The 27405-nt window shown below is 46.2% G+C and overlaps 2 protein-coding genes across 4 annotated transcripts in view; one reads left to right on the top strand and one right to left on the bottom strand.

Annotated features, from left to right (window-relative positions):
* Positions 1–520: 520 nt before the first annotated feature.
* Positions 521–1987, bottom strand: LOC138637675 (trichohyalin-like). The gene is made up of 2 exons (XM_069726517.1): positions 1608–1987; positions 521–1493 (listed from the first exon to the last, which is right to left on the bottom strand). Exons 1-2 carry the CDS (start codon positions 1985–1987, stop codon positions 521–523), a joined length of 1353 nt encoding a protein of 450 aa, XP_069582618.1.
* Positions 1988–3064: 1077 nt separating this feature from the next.
* Positions 3065–27405, top strand: part of VRK2 (VRK serine/threonine kinase 2) — a 95989-nt gene continuing 71648 nt past the window's right edge. The window contains exons 1-8 of one of the 3 annotated variants that reach the window (XM_069768908.1): positions 3065–3682; positions 6176–6349; positions 6848–6903; positions 8632–8701; positions 11570–11654; positions 14558–14669; positions 14968–15060; positions 19488–19620. In XM_069768908.1, coding sequence (XP_069625009.1) covers positions 6223–6349; positions 6848–6903; positions 8632–8701; positions 11570–11654; positions 14558–14669; positions 14968–15060; positions 19488–19620 — 676 coding nt within the window. In that variant the 5' untranslated portion in view covers positions 3065–3682; positions 6176–6222. The remainder of the gene's footprint in view (positions 3683–6175; positions 6350–6847; positions 6904–8631; positions 8702–11569; positions 11655–14557; positions 14670–14967; positions 15061–19487; positions 19621–27405) is intronic. The other 2 variants (XM_069768909.1, XM_069768910.1) reach the window with 2 other exon arrangements.

Raw genomic sequence — 27405 nt, 5'->3', positions numbered from 1 at the left:
TTTTGAATTGTATAATGGAGTTCACAATATTTGGATTATGGTGGGGTACTGCTTAGTATCCCACAACTTGCATTTAAAATGCCACTGGGTTTTCTTGTTTTGCACAAGTCTTTAATAGACCTGCTCCTTTCACACAGAAGCTCCTCTCTCCTCACTTTCTCTTCTCCCCTCACTTTCATTTTTCTCCTCACTTTCTCTTCTCTCCTCGCTTTCATTTCTCTCCTCACTTTCTCCTCTTTCTCTTCTCTCCTCGCTTTCTCTTCTCACTTTCTCTTCTCACTTCCTCTTCTCTCCTCACTTCCTCTTCTCTCCTCACTTTCTCCTCTCCCCTCACTTTCTCTTCTCTCCTCACTTTCTCCTCTCCCCTCACTTTCTCTTCTATCCTCACTTTCTCCTCTCCACCCACTTTCTCTTCTCTCCTCACTTTCTCCTCTCCCCTCACTTTCTCTTCTCTCCTCACTTTCTCCTCTCCCCTCACTTCCTCTTCTCTCCTCACTTTCTCTTCTCTCCTCACTTTCTCCTATCCCCTCACTTTCTTTTCTCTCCTCACTTTCTCTTCTCCTCCCTTTCTCCTCGCTTTCTCTTCTCTCCTCGCTTTCTCTTCTCTCCTCACTTCCTCTTCTCCCCTCCCTTTCTCCTCTCTCCTCCCTTTCTCCTCTTTCTCTTCTCTCCTCACTTTCTTTTCTCTCTTCACTTTCTCCTCTCTCCTCCCTTTCTCTTCTCTCCTTTCTCCTCTTTCTCTTCTCTCCTCTCTTCGCTTTCTCCTCTCTCCTCCCTTTCTCTTCTCTCCCCACTTTCTCCTCACTTTCATTTCTCTCCTCCCTTTCATTTCTCTCATCACTTTCTTTTCTCTCCTCACTTTCTCTTCTCTCCTCACTTTCTCTTCTCCCCCCACTTTCTCCTCTCTCCTCACTTTCTCCTCTCTCCTCACTTTCTCTTCTCTCCTCACTTTCTCTTCTCCCCTCACTTTCTCCTCTCTCCTCACTTTCTCCACTTTACTCCCTTTCTCTTCTATCCTCCCTTTCTCTTCTCTCCTCACTTTTTCTTTCCTCACTTTCTCCTCTCTTTCTCTTCTCTCCTCACTTTCTCCTCTCTCACTTTCTTTTCTCTTCTCACTTTCTCTCTCCTCACTTTCTCTTATCTCACTTTCTTTTCTCTCCTCTCTTTCTGTTCTCTCCCCACTTTCTCCTCTCTCCTCACTTTCTCCTCTCTCACTTTCTTTTCTCTCCTCACTTTCTCTTCTCTCCTCACTTTCTCCTCTCTCCTCCCTTTCTCTTCTCTCCTCACTCTCTTTTCTCTCCCCTTTTTCGTCTCTCCTCACTTTCTCTTCTCTCCTCGCTTTCTCCTCTCTCCCCACTTTCTCCTCTCTCCTCACTTTCTCCTCTCTCCTCACTTTCTCCTCTCTCCTCACTTTCTCCTCTCTCCTCACTTTCTCTTCTCTCCTCACTTTCTCCTCTCTCCTCCCTTTCTCTTCTCTCCTCACTCTCTTTTCTCTCCCCTTTTTCGTCTCTCCTCACTTTCTCTTCTCTCCTCACTTTCTCCTCTCTCCCCACTTTCTCCTCTCTCCCCACTTTCTCCTCTCTTCCCACTTTCTCCTCTCTCCTCACTTTCTCCTCTCTCCTCCCTTTCTCTTCTCTCCTTTCTCCTCTTTCTCTTCTCTCCTCACTTTCTTTTCTCTCCTCTCTTCGCTTTCTCCTCGCTTTCTCCTCTCTCCTCCCTTTCTCTTCTCTCCCCACTTTCTCCTCACTTTCATTTCTCTCCTCCCTTTCATTTCTCTCATCACCTTCTTTTCTCTCCTCACTTTCTCTTCTCTCCTCACTTTCTCTTCTCCCCCCACTTTCTCCTCTCTCCTCACTTTCTCCTCTCTCCTCACTTTCTCTTCTCTCCTCACTTTCTCTTCTCCCCTCACTTTCTCCTCTCTCCTCACTTTCTCCACTTTACTCCCTTTCTCTTCTATCCTCCCTTTCTCTTCTCTCCTCACTTTCATTTCTCTCCTCACTTTTTCTTTCCTCACTTTCTCCTCTCTTTCTCTTCTCTCCTCACTTCATTTCTCTCCTCACTTTCTCCTCTCTCACTTTCTTTTCTCTTCTCACTTTCTCTCTCCTCACTTTCTCTTATCTCACTTTCTTTTCTCTCCTCTCTTTCTGTTCTCTCCCCACTTTCTCCTCTCTCACTTTCTCCTCTCTCACTTTCTTTTCTCTCCTCACTTTCTCTTCTCTCCTCACTCTCTTTTCTCTCCCCTTTTTCGTCTCTCCTCACTTTCTCTTCTCTCCTCGCTTTCTCCTCTCTCCCCACTTTCTCCTCTCTCCTCACTTTCTCCTCTCTCCTCACTTTCTCCTCTCTCCTCACTTTCTCTTCTCTCCTCACTTTCTCCTCTCTCCTCCCTTTCTCTTCTCTCCTCACTCTCTTTTCTCTCCCCTTTTTCGTCTCTCCTCACTTTCTCTTCTCTCCTCACTTTCTCCTCTCTCCCCACTTTCTCCTCTCTCCCCACTTTCTCCTCTCTCCCCACTTTCTCCTCTCTCCTCACTTTCTCCTCTCTCCTCACTTTCTCCTCTCTCCTCACTTTCTCCTCTCTCCTCACTTTCTCCTCTCTCCTCACTTTCTCCTCTCTCCCCACTTTCTCCTCTCTCCTCACTTTCTCCTCTCTCCCCACTTTCTCCTCTCTCCTCACTTTCTCTTCTCTCCTCACTTTCTCCTCTCTCCTCACTTTCTCCTCTCTCCTCACTTTCTCTTCTCTCCTCACTTTCTTTCTCTCCTCACTTTCTCTTCTCTTTCTCTTCTCTCCTCACTTTCTCCTCTCTCCTCACTTTCTCCTCTCTCCCCACTTTCTCCTCTCTCCCCACTTTCTCCTCTCTCCTCACTTTCTCCTCTCTCCTCACTTTCTCCTCTCTCCTCACTTTCTCCTCTCTCCTCACTTTCTCCTCTCTCCTCACTTTCTCTTCTCTCCTCACTTTCTTTCTCTCCTCACTTTCTCTTCTCACTTTCTCTTCTCACTTTCTCTTCTCTCCTCACTTTCTCCTCTCTCCTCACTTTCTCCTTTCTCCTCTCTCCTCACTTTCTCTTCTCTCCTCACTTTCTTTCTCTCCTCACTTTCTCCTCACTTTCTTTCTCTCCTCACTGTCTCTTCTCTCCTCACTTTCTCCTCACTTTCTTTCTCTCCTCACTGTCTCTTCTCTCCTCTTTCTCCTCTCTCCTCACTTTCTCCTCACTTTCTCTTCTCACTTTCTCTTCTCTCCTCACTTTCTCCTCTCTCCTCACTTTCTCCTCACTTTCTCCTCTCTCCTCACTTTCTCTTCTCTCCTCACTTTCTTTCTCTCCTCACTTTCTCCTCACTTTCTTTCTCTCCTCACTGTCTCTTCTCTCCTCTTTCTCCTCTCTCCTCACTTTCTCCTCACTTTCTCTTCTCACTTTCTTTTCTCTCCTCACTTTCATTTCTCAGATCTAGGCTTCTCTTCCCCGGCTGAGGTTTCCCCGCCCGCTGAGCGCAGCACTTTGCAGACGCTGCCTCTGTCCTGTGTGCAGGGTACGGCTCTTTGCTGATGGTGCCTGACAGCGGTCACGTGACTCAGTGGAGTTCCCCCAATTTGAGAGACGCTTTCATAAAAGTTACACTTGTGTGTCCCGGAGCTGCTGGATCATCCGCGGCGGAGAGCGCGGGACTGAGAGGGAGGAAGACTCCGGTGTAAGTAGTGACGCTCCCGCCGTGGTGGTCGGAGGTCTGAGGACCAGTGTGTGCCGGGAGGCTGTACGGCGGCTCCATCCGCGCTGTCATAGACGGCCCTGCTGCTGCGTGAGGTCGGTGCAGGACCGGGAGCTGCCTGAAGAGTGCGGTATATTATAACATGCAGCTTCCGGCCAGCAGAGGGCGCAGGGAGAGCCGAGGCCGCTGGGGGTCCTGCTGTGACTATTGGGGCTGCGCGCAGGCTCAGTACACACTTTGCAGTTTTTACTCTTCCCCACATATGTGCAGCAATCTACATTGGGTTTTCCATATCCAATTAATACATTGTGGCCGTTAAAAAAAAACCCCACACTAAAATCAGAAATCCATGTCTGCAGTGTGGATTTTCACTGCCATTTCTTCCTATTCAGTGCTATGTAACTCCTGCAGATTGGGTTGTGGGTTTTGAATCCTATCCCCACCAGTAATTTTCCGCGACTTGTGAACACGGCCTTACAGGGGCTCTCTAGACTTGAGACAGAAGTCTGCAGTCTTTCTATGTGACTGATGACTTGTGACAGCGTGATGTGTGCGCACTGTCACGATTCCACGCTGCGGGTGGGTGCCCACGGGGCCGCTTGTGTGGGATGTGGGTATCTGTGGTCACGTCTGGCCGGACTCATCTGACGTTTCTCTACTCTCCTACTGAGCAAAGGTGGGCAGTCCAGTCCTCAGAGGTCACCAGGCTGTCTGCTCGGGGGAATCGTGCCAGTGCGCCCCCCACGTGCCAGCGGGTCACGACTTGGCATTCTGGAGTCACATAGAGAGACTGCAGACTTGTCCTGAGCCCCGAGGAGCTGTGACTGATTGTGGGGGGTGCTGTTTTGGAACAAGGTAGACCTCTGCAACCACTCCTGACTTCTCTGCCCCTCGGGGAACTCCGGGGGAAATGTGACTGTTGGAGGGGAGACCTCTGTTGGTGGCATCTGTAGGGTGAAAGCAGGAGGCCATGTGACTACCAGTGGTGGGGAAAGGGGGCAATCATTGCTCTGAATAGAAGGGGGCAGGTTTGAAATATTGGTGCAAGTTGGTGACTTGGCGGAATCCTAGGGACACGACCTGGCCATGATGGTTGTCTCTGCTGTGGCTTCTGGAGAGCAGGAGGAAAGACCCTGATGTGGTGAGTGGTATAAAGGTGAGACCCCGCTATGACGCCTGAGGGAAAGAACGTGCAGAGCTGCTTCCACCAGGGGCTCCTGTAGTAAGTGAAGGCGGACATTGCTCTGACCGGTGTGATGGTGGCTCTGCCGTGACTGCGGTGAGATAGGTGACTCCACTGTAACCGAGCAGAAATTGATGAAGGCCTGAATGCTAATTATGGAGCTAAAATGAGCAGCTCTTTCATCAATGTTCCTTCCTAAGCAAGTAAGAGGGGCTTAGGTGGAGAGGGCCTGTCAGATGTAATATAATTCCCAGCCATGCCAGGAGCTATAGTGGCCATCTTTGTCAGCTTGGCGTTTCACCAAATTTATTAAGAGGTGATCCTTCCTGTGTAACGAAGGGACAATGATATATTGGGGGGTCACGTGTCTTCCCTAGCAACAAAGGGCATGACAAATTCCTCCTGTGAGTGACCCCTACTAATGCCAGGCAGCAGCTAGCGGAGTGCTTGATGGCGATGAAAGCCGTGAGATGCCTTGTGGGCTTTTTGTTGGAGGTATACATTCTGTCTTCTGGGGTGTGGGGGCTCGTAAATGTAATGATTTATTGTGGTCGCTACTATAGCCACATCCTACAGCACTTACAGACATCATCACTGTCCCCATTGGGGCTCAGTCTAATTTCCCTACTGCTTTGTCTTTGGGATGGACCCGGAGGAAACCCACCATAACACGGGGAGAACCTACAAACTCCTTACAGATGTTGCCCTTGCCGCAGAAAGGCTACAGCCGCTGCTATATTGTGTGGGGTGGGTTCCAGTCTCCGGACCACCGCCAGTCACAGCTTCACTGACATGTACTGCTTCCGAAGTTAGACCGTCCCGATGATGGGCATGCTGTGTACCAATGTGGCCGCCAAGTTGCTGTTCAATGCGACTTTTGGGAGTCGCGGTGACATTTTACCACAGCTGAGATCAGGATTTAATCTTGTGTGGATCCGACCGCGCCACTTTTACCGGTCTGGAGTACGACTCGAGGAATACAATCCTATCAGCCCGGCCATTGAAGTCCCTTTCTAGACCTGGTTTTAGAGTTCAGCTCTTTGTCGATAACGATATTGTTTCAGTAAAGTAGTTTTACAGCGGGCGGATTAGATGGAGAAAGAAAATGAACTCGGCACTCGAAGACCCTTTGTATAAATGTGCTGTTATTGAAATATTCCACATAATAGGAGGACGGGAGCTGCTCCTGCGTTCTGTACTCGGAGGGAATACAAGGGGCTTTCCTATTTCTGATAGTTATCGCTGAGTGGAAATGTTTGTATTGACGCCTGTTATTTCTTCTTTACAATCAGTTCTCCTTTAAGGTTTTCAAGAATTAAAAAAAAAAAAAAAAAAAAAAATGCCGATAAGAAGAAGCCAACTACCTGCTCCTCTGCCGGAGGGTCTCATCATAGCAGACACATGCAAAAAGTCGTGGAGGCTGGGCCGAAAGCTCGGCCAAGGGGGATTCGGCTTAATATATTCAGGTAATAATGTGTTAATTTGCCAATATTACACAATACGGGCAGTCGGGATATGGAGCGGGAAGGAACGGAGTCGATATTGGCGCATGTCTCCAAATACCTGTAATAGCACGCATTGATGCCCACCATCCTATAGAGCCCCCCGTCAGGGTGCAGTGTACGTCCCGAAGGACCATGGCTCTTAGGTATGGACACATTGCCCCCAATATGAACCCCAGATCAATTGTATGTGGGGATCGCAGCAGATTCCTAGTTTGCTCCTGTAAAGCCTTGTACATTTGTTGTGTTTGATACTAAAAATCAGCCCAGTTACATCTTCTGCACAACTTGTGGCCGGGGGGGCCATATGCTGCCCGCCATGATGCCCAGTCATAGACATTGCCACGCCAGAGAAAATGGGAGGGTGGGTACGGTGTGATGGTGCAGTGTGTCCTTCTTTGGTGCACCATATATTTACATACTGCATTCTTCTTTGTTTGTTTTTTTGTTTGTTTTTTTAAGCATTTGCAGATTGTGACGTGACCGTTCCTGATGAGGCTGCCTACGTCATTAAAGTGGTAATTTGGCATTTTTGTGTGTGTGTGTGTGTGTGTGTGTGTGTGTGTGTGTGTTTTTTTTTCTCCCTTCCTCTGCCTTTAAATTCTATTATTAAAAGGGTTGTCCACCTTGAATAACCTGTTTCCATGTTGGATGTCCTTAATTTTGAGATGAGCGGCCTCTGCTAAATCAGAGGGTAGGAAAGAAGCCTTTTGAAAAGCATGAAAGCTGTTTGTTCTGGGTAATGGAGGATGGTTTGGATATGCCTTTTAAAGGAGCTATCCAGGACTATATTAGTTTTTTGGCTGCAAAAAAACCCAACAACTTGACCACTAACTTCCTGTTCTATCTGGCACAGGACGGTTACTGACTGATCCTGCTGGTGATTCATCTGCTCCATGTCAACAGAGCAGCTCTTCTTCTGGGCTGCTGTGTCAGTGGGATATGAGTACCGACGTCATGCTGATTTCTGTATCCAGGCAGCGGATGGATATCTGTCAATCAGCATGATGTCGGCTGTCACGCCCTATTAACAGCAAGGAAGAGAAGCTGCTGCTCTGCTGACATTTCACCGGAAGCTGCAGAATCAGTCTGTGACTGTTTTTGTGCCGACAGATCTGTGCTGGGTAGAAGAGGCAGTTAGTTAGCAACTAGTTAGTTCTTAGGTCCATAGTAAAATATTATGTGTCACCTTGCAAAGACGGGTGTCACAAATGTCTGGATAGCAGCCACTACAGGAGAACTACTAAGCACCCGTGCAGCTGCCTGGAACATAATGTCCTGCGCGGTTCAAGAAGTGCCCAACTGTCAGAAGGCTTCAGACAATTGAAGTCTTAACATAATCCTTAGTTGTCAGCGGTGGGAAGAGAGCTGAGCCTGAGGGGCCATGGATGCCAAGGTCCAGGCTAAGAGGCGAAGTTATAGTGCACATATAGTGCTAGATGCCATGGGGGGTGAGGAGCTACTACCCATTGCCAGAAAAGAGCTGGGTTCATCACACCAAGAGGAGCTGTTGGCTCGGTGTACTGAATAACTAGAGAGCCGTAAACATCATCATCTGCTCCAGTAAAAGCGAGTTCTTCATCCTACTGCACCTGAGGTCTGGACACTCCTTATTGAGACAGGCTGATCCTGCATCCCTTTCACAACTTTTTGTTTTGCTGAGGACGACCTGCCGGCTGGCTAAGCCGGTGTGACATTTGGCCACCATTACACCCAGAAACGGTGGAGGCCGACCCAGACAAATTTACTCCTGGATATTGGATAACCACCAAATGTAGACACTGTTTATCACTAAAGAACCTTGCTCAGCAGCCTAGTGTTCTGTCCAACCTCTTTTTACCAGTAGTCTTCCAGAAGTTCCTTTCCCCTTTTCCTCAGTTGTGGCCTGGCACCATGCCCATGTCGGTGGGTGGAAGCGCTCAGCACCACATACATGCAGGGTAAACAATGATCGATTTTACATGGCAACCATCCGACCATAGGATTTACATTTTCTTGTAACCATGTCATTGCCAGTGGGGGGAAGGGGTTGGAATGTGAACAGGACCATCAGTGGAGAGAGGATGGGCAGGAGGACAATGCTGCTGCCGTTTCCTCTGCATTGTTCTATTTGCTTTGTGGGGCTGGGGCGGTAGTGCTGCTATACAGGTTTGACCACAAAAAGTTTCAGAAACCCTATGTTAAGCTAACGTGTGTTTTTTTTTTTTTTTTTTTTTTTTTTTTTTTTTAAATTTTTTTATTTCTAGGAAAACTTCAAAAATGGGCCATTGTTTTGTGAATTAAAGTTTTATCAAAGAGCAGCAAAACAAGATGATGGTAGGCAACGTGTTCTAAGTATTTAATATGCTGCGCAACATAATTTCTGAGGGTGTTATTTTTTTTCTCCTTTCATACTTCAATAACTGTTCCACGTAACATGATTGCAAATAACTCTTAAAGGGACCCCGCCATCAGGTTTGTCCCATATGAAGGAAGGCCAGCACCTGTAAGCCCTCATAAGCAGTGTTCTTTTATGAAGTTTATAATATTATTATTATTTATTTATATAGCACCATTATTTCCATGGTGCTGTACATGAGAAGGGGTTACATCAAAATACAAATATCACTTATAGTAAACAAACTAACAATGACAGACTGGTACAGAGGGAAGAGGACCCTGCCCTTGCGGGCTTACATTCTACAGGATTATGGGGAAGGAGACAGTAGGTCGAGGGTTGCAGGAGCTCCAATGGTGTTGAGGTGGCCGTGTGGTCTTTACAGGCTGTAAGCTTCTTTGAAGAGGTGGGTTTCTCAGGTTTCTTTTGAAGGATCCAAAAGTAGTGGATAACCGGATGTGTTGGGGCACTGAATTCCAGATGATGGAGATATTTGGGAGAAGTCTTGGAGACGATTGGGTGAGGAGCGAATAAGTGTAGAGGAGAGGAGGAGGTCTTGGGAGGACCGGAGATTACGTGAGGGACAATATTGAGAGATTAGTGTGGAAATATACGGAGGAGAAAGATTATGGATTGCTTTGTAGGTCAGTGTTAGTAATTTAAACTGGATACGCTGGGAAATTGGGAGCCAGTGAAGGGATTTGCAAAGAGGGGAAGCAGGAGTGTAGTGAGGAGAGAGATTAATTAGATGGCCAGCAGAGTTAAGGATGGACTGGAGGGGTGCGAAAGTGTTAGAAGGTAGGCCACAGAGGAGTATGTTGCAGTAGTCCAGGCGGGAGATGATGAGGGCATGCACGAGCATTTTGGTACAGTGAGGGTTGAGGAAAGGACGGATTCTGGAAATATTTTTGAGCTGGAGGCGACAGGAGGTGGCGAGAGCTTGGATGTGCGGTTTGAAGGGACAGGGCAGAGTCAAGGGTTACTCCGAGGCAGCGGATTTTGGGGACAGGGGAAAGTGTGATTTCATTTATTTTGATAGATAAATCAGGTAGGGAAGATATGTGTGATGGAGGAAAGATAAGGAGTTCAGATTTGTCCACATTGAGCTTGAGGAAGCGAGAGGAGAAGGAGGATATGGCTGATAGACACTCTGGGATTCTGGAGAGCAGAGAGGTGACATCTGGGCCAGAGAGGTAGATCTGAGTGTCAACGGCATATAGATGGTACTGGAAGCCATAGGACCTTATGAGTTGTCCCAGGCCGAATGTATAGATTGAGAAGAGTAAGGGTCCTAGGACAGAGCCTTGGGGGACTCCAACAGAGAGCGGGCGAGATGAAGATCTGGTATGGGAGTAGGAAATGCTAAATGCTAAACCTCATTGGTTGAAAAAAATGGCGCCAAGCGCGTCATACGAAACGCGACTTTGGCGCGAAAGTCGCGTCCGCATGGCCGACCCCACACAGGGATCGGGTCGGGTTTCATGAAACCCGACTTTGCCAAAAGTCGGCGACTTTTGAAAATGAACGATCCGTTTCGCTCAACCCTAGTGGGGACGGAAGCCAGATTGTAGGCTGTCGAAGAGAGCGTTAGATGCAAAGTGAGAGAAAAGTTCAGCATGGACGTGTTGCTCAAGGAATTTGGATGCAAATGGGAGCAAAGATGTGGGGCGATAGCTGGACATACCGCTTGGGTCAAGGGATGGCTTTTTGAGGATAGTTGTGATTGTGGCATGTTTGAAGGCAGAGGGGAAGGTACCAGAAGTTAGTGAAAGGTTGAAGAGATGTGTTAGGGATGGGATTAGGGTGGTGGTGAGGTTGGGGAGGAGGTGGGATGGGATGGGGTCAAGTGCACAAATAGTGAGGTGTGATTTGGAGAGAAGATGAGCAAGCTCCTCTTCAGAGATTTTGGAGAGTAAAGTTATGGGGTTTGGGCATTGGTCTCTCATACAAAGGGGTTGTGGTGGTTGTACAACAAAGACTTGCCTTGTTTGGTCTATCTTATTTTTGAAGTGCGTGGCAAAGTCCTCAGCAACGATTAGGGAACTTGGAGGGGGCAGTGGTGGGCGGAGGAGGGAGTTAAAAGTGTTGAACAACTGTTTGGGGTTGTGGGATAAGGAAGATACGAGGGTTGTGAAGTAGGTCTGTTTAGCAGAGGTGAGAGCTGATTTGAATACCAGTGTTGCTTGTTTGAGTGCAGTGAAATCATCTTGTGAATGCGTTTTCTTCCAACGCCGTTCTGCAAATCTCGATACTTGCCGAAGCTTTTTAGTGATGTTATTGTGCCAGGGTTGTCTATTGGTTCGTCGCACTCTGCTATACATGACAGGGGCGACAATGTCAATAGCTGGTGCAAGAGTGGCATTGTAGAAAACAGTGGCAGTGTCTGTGTTGTGGAGTGAGGCTATAGAGGACAGTAGTAGGATAGAGTCAGAGAGTGTGTGAGTGTCTAGGTGTGCGAGGTTCCTGCGTGGGTGCGCATGGTGCTGGACATGGGTGACAGGTGAGGAGGACCGGGATGAGAAAGTGAGTAGATGGTGGTCAGATAGAGGGAGAGGGAAGGTTGTGAAGTTAGATAGGGAGCATAAACTGGTGAAGACCAGGTGTGAAAAATCGGATTATACTTGCATTGCACTCGTCTGACTTTAGAGGAACAAAATTGACTGATTTTTAAAATCGCTATTGTGACTCCAGCCTTACACAGTATCACTATCCAGCTTGCATACACTTAGGACGAGGGGTATGAATATGTTCCTGATGCTATGTAGGCAGGGTATTTTGTTTCATTATTCTGTAACTTTTCATTTCAGTTAAAAAATGGATTCATGGTCACAAACTGGACTACTTAGGGATTCCCAGATACTGGGGAACCGGAGAAATAAATTATAATTCAAGGTGAGCATGTTGCAAAGCTGTCTGAGTGATATTTCTGTAATGGATCTGTGGTTAGTAATATTCATGGAGGCTTGTGGATTTAATAATTCTAATGGGTTAAACTGCAGTTAGTCACTGCGCAAAGTATCAAGCTCCAAGTAATGCTCAGGGCTGGTTCGCATTACGGTTATGTCTGGCCAGGTTGTTTTTTTTTTTTTCGCCTGAGCTGGATACAACTGATGCATCTTATATACCTGTCCTGCATCAATATTCAGAAAGGGAAACGTTCAATGCCCTTGAGCACAAAACTGCTCCTATAGGAAATTGATGATGATGATGATGATGATGATGATGATAATAATAAAATATATATATATGCGTGTGTATTTTTTTTTTTATTTGTTTTTTTAACAAGCCCTCACCTACACTGGGTGTAACAGGTCCTAGGAGACTCACTCCGTCTTTACTATGCAGCCGTAACATTGAATTTACCCCTAAAGCTGATATTTAATATAGCAGCCCCCTTTATGGAAAATAGGATAAAAGTGGTATTTAAAAGTTGAATAGAACCCCCTTCCCCAGTCCAAATTGCTGTTACTCGCGTCTATCTAGTCATTACAAAAAGAACAAATCAATCTACTATATAATTGTCTAAGGGTCACTTCCGTCTTTCTGTCTCTCATGGAAATCCCAAGTCACTGATTGGTCGCAGCAAAACAGCCACGACCAATCAGCGACGGGCACAGTCTGGCGGAAAAATGGCTGCTCCCTACTCTCCTGCCGTCAGTGCCCGCTCTATTCTCCCCTCCAGTCAGCGCTTACACAGGGTTAATGGCAGCATTAACGGACCGCATTATGCCGTGGTGTAACGCACTCCGTTAACGCTGCTATTAACCCTGCGTGACCAATTTTTTACTATTGATGCTGCCTATGCAGCATCAATAGTAAAAAGATCTAATGTTAAACGTTATTAAAAAAATAAATAAAAAATCATTATATACTCACCCTCTGTCGGCACCCCGCATCCAGCCCAGGCCTTTCCCGTTCCTCTCGACGCTCCGGTGACAGGTCCATGCATTGCGGTCTCGCGAGACCGCTACGTCTTCATCTCGCGAGACCGCAATGCACTCTTGGGACCGGAGCGACGCGCGGAGCATCGGTAAATGCCTGGGCTGGATCCGGGGGGCCGACGGAGGGTGAGTATATAATGATTTTTTTATTTTAATTCTTTTTTTAACAGGGATATGGTGCCACAATGCTATATACTACGTGGGCTGTGTTAGATACTGCGTGGGCTATGTTATATACTACATCTCTGTGCTATATACTATGTGGGCAGTGCTATATACTACGTGGCTGTGCAATATACTGCGTGGCTGGGCAATATACTACATCGCTGTGCTCTATACTACGTGGCCTGTGTTTTATACTGCATGGGCAGTGTTATATACTACGTCTCTGTGCAATATGCTACTTGGCTGTGCTATATGCTACTTGGCTGTGCTATATGTTACGTGTCTGTGCTATATGCTACGTTGCTGAGCAATATGCTACGTGGCCTGTGCATCCTGAATCGTGGTATGTGTAAGGCTGTGCGGTAAAAAAAAAAAAACGCAGCATGTTCATTAATTTTGCGGGTTTTTTTTGTGGATTTCCCACTATATAATGCATTGGGAAATGTCTGGATAAATCCGCCAAAAAAAGGCGCAAAAAACGCATGCAGATTTCTTGCAGAAAATTTCAGGTTTTTCTCAGGAAATTTCTGCAAGAAATCCTGAACGTGTGCACATAGCCTTAAAGAGGAAGGCCCACTGAGACTCTTTCGCCCGGGGCCCTCAAAAACCTGGAGCCGGCCCAGGCTTCACTGATTGTTCGCGGCCGGGCGTGACCAATCAGCGACAGGTGCAGTCCGCCCGTGAATTGGCGCGGAATTTGAACCACGCTTCGCTAATTGGTCGCGGCCGGCCGAATCCTGTGTATAAATTGCATTATTCTGAAACTTCATAAATGAACTACATACATATTCTAAAATACCCGATGCATTAGAATCGAGCCACCATCTTGTATGAAATAAATGGCCGTGTCTTAAACTGGTTAAAGTACATTTAACATAAAGGGCTAATGACACATCTGATTTGCTATCATCACATTGCAGTGTGGTGTTTTGGGATTTGTTTGTCTGTATTTAAAGAATGTGGACACTGTTTTGTGTATGTATGTATGTATGTATGTGTGTGTGTATATGTATATGTATATATATATATATATATATATATATATATATATATATATATATATATATATATATATATATATATATATATATATATATATATATATATATATATATATATATTTACTCTTGTTCTCTCTAAATTTTATTTTTCTGCAATCAAATTTAGTGCTGTGGATCTTCCTCTTCCGCACTCGCTTGATTGCGGTTGTTGCTTCTAAGGGTGGCCCAACAAGTTTAGATTTAGGGGGCAATCATTTTTTCACACAGTGCCCTGTAGGTTTGGATTTCTTTTTCCCTTAATAGTAAAGACCTTCATTTTAAAACTGCATTTTGTGCTATCTTTGTCTAATATTTAAATTTGCTGATCTGAAATATTTAAATGTGACAAACATGGAATAGAATAGGAAATCAGGAAGGGGGCAAACACTTTTTCACACAGCTGTAGTCATGGATGCGGCTCTTGATGATCCTGGAAGTTTCCCTGAGATTATAACTCTCGTTATTGTTCCTTTGTGGTCACTTCCCGGCCATCTGTCATTGTATTTGTCTCGTCAATCTAAGAGCTGAGTATGTGTCGTCCTGGAGTTACAAAATCTTTTGGGATGTCCTATTCCAATTGTTGTATTGCATGCAGATTTCTTTATTTATTTTTTTTCTTACGCCTTCTTCTTCTTTTTCTCACGATCAGCAATTACAGATTCATGGTGGTAGACCGCCTCGGCTCGGATCTTCAGAAGTTGCAGATGAACAACGGTGGCAGATTGCCTGTAAAAACCGTAATGCAGATTGGCATCCGCATGGTAAGTGAAGGGTTTGGGAATGCCCTAAAGGGGAATTTCACCATGGAATTATTCACTTGCATGATGGAGAAATGTCAGAAGATAACTTCAAGGGGGAAGGAAGATGTTTTATAGCACCATCATTTTTGGAGACCATGTAATGAGCCGAAAAGTAAAAATGTTAGGAATTATGGAATAAATGAACTCCGTCGTCGTTTCTGAATAATTTAGTAGGAAACTTGTACATGTGTACAGTCATACATAAATCCCATGACTTGCGCAGTATTTTCAGCTTGTCCTTGTGTTGCTTGTGCTACAGCTGGATATACTGGAGTACATACATGAACATGAGTACGTACACGGTGATATTAAAGCAGGAAATATTCTACTTCACGCTTTGGATCCCGACAAGGTAACGATGTTTAGTTTGTACTAAGTAGCTGCTTCTTGTGAAAGAATAATGGGGGAGATTTATTAATAATGGCACACCAAGCCCTTGATAAACCTGTTCCATTGTGACTGATACGTGGATGACATCCTGAGCCTGTATGTTGTTGGCCGCTTCTACTCATGCTTGGTAACACATCTGATCTATCAGAGTGCTATTCCGTTTATGACAGTTACATCATGGATCGCGCTAACCTATAAAAGTCTATGGGTGCAGGCTAGACATCAGACTGCACTCTGTATGAAGAGGTACTGTATAAACGTGTTATTGGAGCGCCTCTGGCTGATGTTTCTATGTTGTCCTTGTGATACAATGGACAGGGCATGTACTATTGGGATACAATTATGCAATTGTCTTAAAAAATACTTGGACATCTTGATATTTTACCATTTTAAAGTGGTAAAATAAGGACAAATGTTGTAGTGTCCCTGCCCACTATACAGATGAGATGAGCAGTGCACTTTTATTATCTTTAAAACACCTCTATTTCTGTTTGACAGGAGCTGCTTCTCATTGCTCCCCTCCCACACATCTCTGGAACATTGCGTGCCCCGATTTTTAGTAGCAGGCAGCCCCCTGATAATGTCTCCTTCACTGCAGGGCTACCAGCAGGGAGCAGTCCACGCCCCCTGAAACCTCAGACTGGAGACATTCCAGTGGCCTGCTGGTGTGACAGGAGCTGCTCCTCACTGCTCACCCCTCTGTCTGGGACATAACAGCAGGGAACTGCACACTACTGTAATCAGCCAGTCTGCTGATAATGGCTGTCTCTCTGCAGAGAACAGGGATGGTTTCACACTAGCGTTTACCTGATCTGTGGCGGGCTGCGGACTTCCTCCGTGACGCTCCGCCGCACCTCCGCCTACTTCTGCATGCGGCCTGCGTACCTATCTTTAACATTAGGTAAGCAGGTCGTGCAGCTGTATGCGGATGGTGCCGCATACGTCGTTTTGACGATGCGGAAAAAAAAAAAATGCTACAGGCTGCGTCTACGCTGGTCGCCGCATCGTCAAAACGACGCATGCGGCAGCATCCGCATACAGCCGCACTACCTGCGTACCTAATGTTAAAGATAGGTACGCAGGCCGCATGCCGAAGTAGGCGGAGGTGCGGCAGAGCGTCACGGAGGAAGTCCGCAGCCCGCCGCAGATCAGGTAAACGCTAGTGTGAAACCATCCCTGTTCTCTGCAGAGAGACAGCCACTATCAGCAGACTGGCTGATTGGAGCTAGCGGCTGAGGGCGGGGCTTCACGGAGGAAGTCCGCAGCCCGCCGCAGATCAGGGAAACGCTAATGTGAAACCGGCCGTAGCTAGGCCCTCTCGACTTCACACCTAGGGGAGAGCTGCACCCTGCTGTGTCCCATATGGGAGGGGGAAATCCGTGAGGAGCAGCTCCTGCTACACTGAATTCCAAGGGTTGTGACGATAATAGACCTGCAGTGGGCATCTCATCTTTATAGTTTGAGTGCAGGGGATAGTACTTGGTCACTATCATTTCAATAAATTTTGCATGAATGTGTTCAAAGTCCGTGCCTGAACAGTAGGTGGTTGGTACGGACGCTGAACTGTACGGTTTGGGTTCGTCCAGCTCTATTACAGATGTCTCACTGAGACTTGAAAATGCAATATATGTCATATAATAACCAGAAATGGTGTTATTACATGTACACACGGTACAGCTTATTCTGAAATGATAGGTACACTTTAAAAACAAAAAAAAATAAAACTAATAATAATCCTACATGTACTCGGGTAACAGCAGTTTTCAACTTCATGGTTACCCTTGATTTGTGAACACGATCATAAGAGAAGTGCAGCAATCGCGCTAATGTTATTATAACTAGATGACTGACATTGAGCAATAAAAATAAATCCTATACCATATTTCAGTGGCATCAGTTATTTCTGCAGTTCCTAATTTTTGCGGCTGATTCCGCTTTTCTGGGCTTTATTCGGCGTGATCCACAGCTCTATTTATAGCTGAAGTGCGATTTCCCAAGTTTCCAGGCGCGAGATTCATTCCCTGTATTCTTTCAGTGCTTGAAAGTGTTATGCAGATTAGCATAGATTAACAAATCTGACTCTCCATAAAACATGTTTCAGTGTATAATGCCATTGGTTTGCTTACAATGGGGGATGATTTATTTTCAAGCAGGAAAACCATGCATTGCTATTTTAACATGTTTTAACATATTTTAGCAAATAAAATGAGCTGCTTTGAATATGCAGCTGCTATGGAAATCTGAATGGGAATGAAAACATTGCCTCCTTTATTGACTTTATCGTTTTTGACTCCTTTTCACATTTTTTTTCTATTGTGCGCCCGGCAGCACACCCAGCAGTAAATAGCATTTTCGTAATAAAAAAAAAAAACAGGTAGGCAATTTCAGCAGAATAATTTAAGGACATTGTATGTGGTAAACGCTGATTAACCTCATAAACAGAGATGCGTTTTTTTTGTTATTTTTTTAACCCACAGCAATTTTAAATTCTGTTTTATAGTAGCATTACTAAACCTCCAACATGGTCCACAGCGGTGTACGGGGGTCTACAGATGTTTTCTATAAATATTGAATTTTAGCTGTGGATGAGCTGGGGGTTAAACACCTAAACACCTAAAGTGCTTTTCATCTAATAGAGATTTTCAATAAGTTTTAAATAAAATTCCTTGGTAGTCCCCTTGGTTGCTTTTTGGCGATCGTCTGCAGCTCCTGCCAATGACTGCACCAGCTGCTAAGATTTCAGGTGCGTCCCCTTCTTCCTCCTACTTCTTTTCCCTACTCTACCCTGTGTGTGTGGTGATATATATGGACCTGTCGGCACAAAATGACTGGTCAAACCAAGTAGAGGCACTTGGTGCACCCTTGGTGAGGCCAAACATTATCCGTACACCTTCCCACCTCCTTGTTTCCCCTTGATCTCTGCCCCCCACTTCTTTGACATCTCTTGCTTTATAGCACCTGATTTGGGCAGAGATGGATAGACAACAAATCGGCGATAAGGTGTACTAAACTGTTTAGCCACGCCACCAAGGGTGAACAAAGCTCCTTGTCTTTGTTTGAACAGTCATTCTATGCTTACAGACTCCCTTTAAGGAGCGCCTGAAGAACCTAATCCTTGACAATTGAAGACATGCTGACGATCAACCAAAATTTTTCTTCCAGCATAAAAATCATCATTGTCAGCAGCCCCATGTAAATGGGGGAGTGCTGCTCCCAATATTGAGGCTGTATGGGGTATTAATAATCATTCTGTCCCCATACAGTTTGTTTTCTGCCGGTGTGAACAAGACGTTAAACCTTCTTCTGTCGGCTTGTATACAGTCGATTGGCATTTTGTTTATGAGCTGAAATTGATCCCTTCCTTTACATTGGTTCCAGGTAGCAAGGGGGCAACTGGTGCCCAAAGATGACGTTAGGTCTGACTCGCTGTTGTATGGAAGAGTCGTCCTTACTCCTGTGATTTTGGATTATTATTATTTATTTTTTTATAGTGCCATTTTATTCCATGGCGCTTTACATGTGAAGAGCGGTTATTAACTATTGTAGATCCTAAATTTGGCCATGTTCCCATGTAATGCAACTGTGTAATACATGGTTGTGCCACTTTGTCTAGAGCAGGACCCTCCATATTTTTTTTTTATTTTTCAGCTCTGACTTCCTAATAAAGTTTATGGAGGGGGGATGATCAAGCTCAGCCGATAACTGGCTTAGTGGGCATTTCAGCCATTTCTAGTTTATTTACATTTACACTTTCAAAACTAACTTTTATCCACTAAACAACCCTGTTAACGTCTAGGAGTTTTTATGTATTTCTGTCTAATAAAAAAAAATATTGAAAAGATGTCTTTATAGAAGAGAGGTCCTATGGAAATGAATCTCCTTAAATTCTAATTTATGATGTTTTGTCCGCCTTCATGTTATTCTTTTATTACTTTATGCATTCTATATTGCCGCTCTGCTTTGTGTGTTGAAAATGACAAACTTTACAAACCTTTCCACAATTAAAGCCAAAAGTACTAATCGGATAAAGTATCTTGGTGAAATGCGAGAGCTTCTAAGATCTAAACTGCGAGGACACATAAAAGACACATTGCAGTTTATGATGTGTAGATGCCCACCTGGAGAGATGAAAACTTGGGAGATAAAGGGGAGGGAAAAAAAAAATGGCTAAATTCAGAAACCAGATATGACTATGATGGGAAGGATGTAAAGTGGAAGGGTAACTGTTATAGCCCCCAGATGTGCATATTTTATCTTGAGGCACCATTTGGTTTAATAAAATGAAGATCAAAGCTTGTCCTTAACCTGTAAGTTTCTTAAGGCTTAATTATAAAGGTTATACTTCCAAAGGACAAAAGCATTATTCATTTATCTGTTCTCGGCTTCCAGGTTTATCTTGCAGATTATGGACTTTCTTACAGATACTGCCCCAATGGGAAGCACAAAGAATATAAAGAAGACCCAAAAAAATGCCACAATGGGACAATTGAGTTTACCAGCAGAGATGCTCACAAGGGGGTTGGTATGTTCCTTTTTATTATTATTACTGTATGAGTAGTTTAATTAAAAGAATATATAATGTGTAAAGTGAGCGGGGATCTTTTACAGCCGCGCTCTGCCACTCGTAACTTATTCTGTGGCGTTCGCGGTCTTGTCTTAGAACAGTGTACTATCGTGTGATTTACCTGGATGTGATAGCAGTATTTCGTACATGTAGAACAGTAATGTATATGCTCAATATGCATTTATAAATCCAACAGTATACATGTATTTTGGCTCCAGCTAACGAAGTGAAATGAATGGGCAGATATGTTGCATCATGGTCATATTTACCATGCAAGTTTTTTTTTTTATGCAAGTTTTGATCCCATCTACAAACGACAAAGGGTTTCTCTTGGCCATATTTTGCATTCTCTGTACACACAGCAATGTAGAGACAAGCGACGGTCTCCTGACCCCAACAGAGTAGTTTGTTATATGCCTGTGAGTAGATGAAGAGAACCAAATCAGACAGATGAGTCAAAAATATGATTTTCTGGTGTTTTCATTCAATTGGATATGTGTGTCTGTCTGTTGTAGCTTACCTGTGGAATGACACAGTCCGTGGTTGCTTGGCAGCTCTAAAATGGCTTCCATGAACAGGCTTAGTGCAAGCTACTTCGTTTCCCAAAACCCCGGGGTTGCCCTGGCCTTCACCCTTTAACCGTTATACATGGATCTGAACTTACAAAGGGTTTCCGGGCAAGGGTCACAGTCGGCTGCTGTTCGGTGATTCAAGCTGGCAAGAAAGATAGTCGGGTAGCCAGGTCAAAACCAAGAGGGCTGCACAGGTACAAAATTGTCAGGCAGGAGAAGCGTCAATAAACAAGCTGAGGTCAAAACAGGAAAACACAAATACTAAACTGGAGCAGAAACCACAAACCTTAACCAGGCAAGCACAAAGCTTTATTTGACTGCTTCCAGCAGTAAGCTGGAAGCTTTAGTAGGGTGTCATGCTTTCCAGTTGGCTGAACCCAGAAGTTAATAGCTGGAGAGCACACACATATACTGCCAGACTGGACGGCACTGCAGATCAGAGCCACTATAACCTTAGTGTCTGGACAAAGCCTGCGCCGTACAGAGCTTCTGTTTCCAACATCTCTATCACTAGCGCTGCCTGCAGAGCGAATATTGTGGCCCTGGCGACAGAAGCAGACGTTGCTGGTTCTGTTGGAGATATGACAAGTTGAGTGTGCGCGCCTGTGTAGCTGCTGTAGCTGAGCTGTGTGCGCATGTAGGTCTGTCACTGCACGGTAATCCTAGGCAGAGTGGGAGATAAGAATAGAGCATTGGGTGGGATGGAATTCAACAAAAGGACATGGTACACATTATTTTTACCGTTATTTGTTGCTTCATCTACATATGAGTGCGTGCGCAGTAGAGCCTGCAGAAAGCTGAGTAACCAGTAAGTATCCCTGAAGGGGGATTATTAGTGCAGCCTGCGATAGTAGCGCCCACTCCCGATCCTGATGCAAACAAGTAGAGCTACAGGTTGATTTCCATTGAAGTACATAGAAATGAAAAAACAATCCTAGTTGAAAGTATGTAGACATTAACCAATTTGGGTAATACAAAATAATTTATTTTTAAACATTTTTACTAAAACTAGAAACACCTTTTTAGGCCCGCTTTGCCTTTAAATACAGAGCGTATCTTCCACAATACATAAGGTAAAAGATACAGCATATTAGGTTGTTAACAGTACAGTCTGATTTGTGTGTGTTATTTATATACTGTATTTGCTTGTTATACTAAGACTCCAGTTTTGATTTAACCCAATATAACCTGCATATATTCATTATTGCATCCTTGTACTTTGTCGTAATTAATGTAGACGCTGTAAGGAGAGCGGGATTTGCTGTCACTTCTGGGACTTGATGTCTCCGGGGTCCCAAAGGCCCCTGTGCTGCCTAGAGGTCCAATAGTAGTATAAATTACAGTGCGGTGTTGTTCTAAAGTACGATAATTGCACAATAAAGGCAGAACTGTCGGCAGTGACCTCTTGCTATATAGTGGTCCTTCATGTGCACTGGCCGCTCCTTTCAAAGCCTATGGAATTGCATGAAATAGCTGAATACATGGCTAAATCAAAGCTTATCACCTGGCTACAGTTTAATGTCCTATATCCAAGGTACAAAATCAGTATATTTAGGGCGTGTTGAATTCTGTAATTATCATCTCTAGGTACTATATACGGTAAATTAAAGTAAAAATATTAATAGATCAGAATTCACATGCTGCAGAGCGGTTACATTCCTCCCAATAAAATTAAGACAGAGTTGAAGGGAACCTGTCGCCTGTTTTGGCTGATATTGGCTGCGGCCACTTCCTTTCAGGGCTTATGTACAGCATTCTATAATGTTGTAGTTAAGCCCCCGATCCGACCTGCAAGTGAAGAAAAATAAGTTTTCTCCTTCGCCTCATTGGGGGACACGGACCATGGGTGTATGCTGCTGCCACCAGGAGGCTGACACTAAGTAATACAAAGAAAAAGTTAGCTCCTCCCCTGCAGTATACACCCTCCTGCTGGCTCCCAGCTAACCAGTTCTTGCTTAGTGTCCGTAGGAGGCACACGGACGGGTCTGCTATTCAGACCCAAAGAACTCTTTTTTTACCGTTTTTTACTTTTTACTACGGTCGAATGGGGCGACTGATTCTTTCATGTTCCGATCTCCTCGAACCATCAACAGGCGAGCACGGGAGTTTTACCTCTCCGTATCCTCTCCTGCGACGTGGGAAGCCACTGCCTGAGCTGATTTTAGGGGTGACGGGCCCCTTCAAGGGCACCGATCTCCCCCCTCCCTTATCAGACGAGCACTGGAGTTTCACCTTCAGTATCCTCTTCTGCAGCCAGGCCTATTGCCGGACATGCAGCCCTGTCCACCAGGTTTTACCCTCGGCTGTACAGAGGCACCTTCCAGCGTGGCGTCCGAGCAGCCCCCACTGCATCACCACTGAAAAAGCGGATGATGGAAGGAGGCAGACGGTTCCTCTCCACCCCCCTTCTGCAGGGATGGTGGATGGAGGCTCCCCAACCCTGCACCGTCCTATCTACCCGGGCACAGCTCCTACCTGCAGCATCTGCCACCCCCTCCATATTGGGGTAAGTGCTCCGTGAGATTTGGGTTTTCCGGCGGTCAGAGGAGGGCTCCATAGCGACTGGGTCCCCACAGAGCTTCGCGGCACTTTTCCCCTCAGTCTGCGGGTGCGCGCCGGCCGAAGCCATAAATTTAGTCCCCTTCTAGCGGCTCCGCCCCCCTATTCAGGCGCTTGTCGTTCCAGATGAGATCTCAGCGGCCATCTTCTTCCTCCTCCATTGCGGTCACTATTTCTTCTGGAGGGGGCTGCGGCCGGCGGTTTTTCAGCGCTGAAGTCAGCGCTATTCCAGACGGGGGACTCAGAACCTGAGTAAGGTGAATCGCCCCAATATCTCCACCCCCCCCCCCCCCCCCCGGCACGCATCCCGGCAGCATTAAGGGACTAGCTTTCCCTGTTTTTTATATACTTAAGGCTGCAATCTCTGGTGCTCCTGCACACTACAGAATGTATAGTACAGTGTGCAGGCTTGCAAACAGAGAGCTGTGAGTTCCCAGCAATGAAGCTCTCATGACTCATTCTTCCCTGGTGACTCATTCCCTGGTGACTCTTTCCCTGGTGACTCTTTCCCTGGTGACTCTTTCCCTGGTGACTCATTCCCTGGTATTTAATACTCTGCCCGGTAGTCGCTGGGCCCATAGGTGCATCCCCAGCTTTCCATGCCTTTTTATTAAACCCAGGACCAGCATTCCCTGGTCTTAAGGGTCCCCTAGTTTTAAAAGGGTCACATCCCCAGCATTCTCTGCTCTGCCAGAAGCCGGTCTCCTTTTCCTTAGTACTTAATCAGGCCAGTATGCCCTGGTCTTAAAGGCACAGGGCCAGTAGGCACTGGTCTTAAAGGCACATGGCAAGTATGCCCTCGTCTTAAAGGCACATGACCAGCATCCCTGGTCTTAAAGGAGCATGACCAGCATTCTTGTTCTTAAAGGCACATTACCAGCTTTGCTGGTCTTTAAGGCACTTGTTCCAACATTCCTTTCATGACCAGTATTCCTGGTCTTAAAGGCACGTGACCAGCATGCCCTGGTCTTATAGACTCGTGACCAGTATCCCCTGGTCTTAAAGACACGTGTCCAGTATACCCTGGTCTTAAAGGCACATGACCAGTATGCCCTTGTCTTAAAGGCATGTGACCAGTATTTCCTGGTCTTAAAGGCACTTGACCAGTATCCCCTGGTCTTAAACGCTATAACCAGTATGCCCTGGTCTTAAAGGCACATGACTAGTACGTCCTGGTTTTCAAGGCACATGACCAGTATGCCCTGGTCTTAAAGGCACGTGACCAGTATCCCCTGGTCTTAAACGCAATAACCAGTATGCCCTGGTCTTAAAGGCACATGACTAGTACGTCCTGGTTTTCAAAGCACATGACCAGTATGCCCTGGTCTTAAAGGCTCATGTCCAGTATGCCCTGGCTTTTAAAGGCACACGACCAGTATGCCCTGGTCTTTAAGGCACGTGACCATTATGCCCTGGACTTAAAGGCTCAGGACCAGTACGCCCTGGTCTTAAACGCAAATGACCAGCATACCCTGGTTTTAAGGGCACATGAACAGTATGTCATCTTACAAAAGGCACAAGACCAGTATTCCCTGGTCTTAAAGGCTCATGGCCAGTAACCCCTAGCCTTAAAGGCGCATGACCAGTATTTACTGGTCTTAAGGGCACATCATCTATCCTAAGCTGGTCACCCTAACTGAGCTCTGGAGCACTCACATGCTCCCTCTCCTACAATGGGAGCCGTCGGCTAGCAGGGGCCGCAAGTATTCTAGAAAAACGTACAGGTTCTAGAAAATCTCATCAACATTTGACGGTGATACACTGGAAGACCTCTAAGTAGGATACCATACCTGGTCGGAATTTTATGGGCGACGGGTCCCTTAAAGGGCTCCGATTTCCCCCCACACCTTCAACAGACGAGCACACGGAGTGTCGCCTCCATGTATCTTCTTCTGCATCCAGGTCTATCGCCACAACCTGCCCTGTCCACTCGGAAACCTCAATTCTGGGGATGTGGCGTCCACATTTGTGGCGTCCCAACAAGGAGGTTTTCCCCCCTTTGTATCAGATGCAAGAAAGTGGACGATTCCTCTCCACTTCCCTGTTAAGAAGATGGTGGATCGAGGTTTTTCCTTATTTTCTTCTCTGCACGACGATGGCAGAGACCTGCTGGTTACAGTCCCGCATTCTGTCACTTGGCAGACTCGCCGGGCAGAATTTCTTGCGGTATTCCTACCAGTATCCTGGCCGGTGTATCATCAATTAAGATTCCACAGACGGTCGGATAGCAAATCTAGTTTGTTCCGTCTTGTGGTTTCGGGTTCAGCGCTCTACCCTTCCTTAGCCGCCACATGGGCTGCTTGACCAAAGGGAGAGAATGAAAATCTCCAGGTCCCAGACCTTATCTACTTCGTTCCACAGTATAGCTGGCCAATCAAATCTTCTGAGCGGGAGACTAGCAAGGGATCGTATCTCTTCTTCAGGCTCAACCAGCAGTGGAAGCATTGGCCAGGACAGTCTAGATCTAAGGGATCTTGGTTCCAAAATGGAGGGAATGAAAAGTATCTCCATTCCTGGACCCCAAACTTCTAACAACCTTTGACAGGGCCCTTTCTTTTTTCGGATGGAGTTCCTGCGCTCAGCCACTACTTCAACAGAGAAACGTGGTTGTTTTCTGGCATCCATCGTCATTCGGGATTCTTACCCTCACATACCTATTTCTCCTCTCTACTATAATCTCTTCGCCTTTCCATTCGCGAACAGTATTTTCACGACCTGGCCCTTCTGCCTGGCTACCACACCAGAGTGGTCGCAAGGGTCATGACGGTTGTCATGTTCTTCTTGCACCTTAGAAGCATGGTCGTCCTGCCCTATTTGGTCGACTTTGTAGCCGCTCTCCTAGGACTACGCTGAGTCGTCCATATCACTTGCAATTACCTCTCTATTGGGCTAGCAGCTAAACTTAGACAAGTTTTTTTCCCTCATTCTCAGCCCAGCAGATCCTCTTTGAGGATGATCCTGCCCAAGAAGGATGGTTATTCTCTCTCGGGTCTAGGTCGTGGCCCTTCTACAGGGAGCTTGCGCACTCGATCTCTCATTCCCTCGGTTCTTTCAATTCGCTAGGAGGGTTCTGAGGGAAAGGTCGTCTACGGAAGCAGTTTCCTTCGCTGCGCTCGTTTTCTGCAAGTCAATCAGGCTCTCAAAGGGTAGTCTCTGAGCTCCTTTCTCTTCCAGAGCCTTCTCCCGGCCCAAGGGCTATTGGGAGATACCATTGCCAGTTTTCTTCTCCCGATCATCTCTCTGTAGATCTGAACGGTACGGCTATTCCTTCAGCAGGCCCTCTGCCTTCTGGCGGGTCTTCAGTTGGATAATGCCTCGGCTGTGCCCCAAGTTAGCCATCTAGCAAGTACCCTCAGTCAAGCGCCATGGCTAAGGTACCTCGCACTCTCTGATGGGCCGAGTTCTATCTTCGGTGATCTCAACAGTACATTCGCTGGAGTAGAACACTGGGCGGCAGACATATTCAGCCGTCCGGGTTTTTCCTCAAGTGAGTGGGAACTTCACTCGGAAATCTTCCATCGGACCTGCCTTCATTGGAGTACTCCAGAGGTAGTTCGGATGGCGTCCAAGCTGAACGCCAATGTACTCCAGTTCATGGTTTGGCCTCGCGATCCAAGACCATTGCAGTGCATGATCTATTCTTCCATGGTACCAATTTCCATAACCCCTCTTCCACTACGTCTGAAACCTTTTCGGAAGCGGGTAGGGCCCCAGTGATCCCGGGAGACCCGCACTGACCATGTCAGGTTTTTTTCTCGCTTGCGGTGCTAGTATTTTTCCGGCTTATTGTCTCAAGCTGGAAATATGGTCTTTCTTGCAGGCCTCAACCTGTAGTTCTTCCCTACCGCGTACCGTTAAATCCGTGGGACCTTAATGGTCCTGGGCATCTTACAGTGGACTCCTTTTCTGATCCGGATAGACTTTTCTATCAGGGAGGGTCTCTCCCCTTCTTTCTCTGCGTTCTTGTCCTCCTGATGAGTCTTCAGATCTCGACGCTCTGTTCTTTATCTTTTTTCCTTATTACCTTCAAGGCAAGGTTGCCCTCTAGCCATCCCCTTCCCTCGTTGCCAAGGGGTATTATATCTCCACTGTTGCAGGGGCATCGTCCTCTCATCTCCTTCGGCTCTAGTCCACAAAGCAGAATGGGTTCTCCATAATCTGGAAGAAGCGAGTGCTCCAAGTGGGTACGTATCGAGGACGACGTCCTTCCAAAGGTTGGACATTTTACTCGGGTTTTTCGATGGTAAGTAGGCTTCCTGACGGTTGCAGGAAGGGTTTAGCCATTTTTCTTCGGCCACGTTAGCCTGGTGGATTCTTTTCTCCATCCAGGAGTCCTTTCGCGCTAGATGGCAGCCTATCTCCCTGTCTGAGGGCTCTAGGCGCCAGACGTCGGCAAGCATGACCGCAGGCTTGCGAATTCCTCCAGGCCGCATGCATTCTTGAAGCACTATAATTCACTCACTTCCACAGATGTGAGTCTGGGCAGGTGGACTTTGCAGGCCGCGGTGGCGCACTTGTAAGTAGCGGCTACACGGCCTGAAGTGATGTTGTCCCCACCCAGGGACTGCTTTGGGACGTCCCATGGTCTGTGTCCCCCAATGAGGCGAAGGAG

This window comes from Ranitomeya imitator, chromosome 5, assembly GCF_032444005.1.
Source record: "Ranitomeya imitator isolate aRanImi1 chromosome 5, aRanImi1.pri, whole genome shotgun sequence".
In the NCBI taxonomy this organism is placed as follows: Eukaryota; Metazoa; Chordata; class Amphibia; order Anura; family Dendrobatidae; genus Ranitomeya; species Ranitomeya imitator.
Note: the sequence above shows the minus strand (reverse complement) of the source record. Positions and strands in the feature narration are given on the sequence as shown.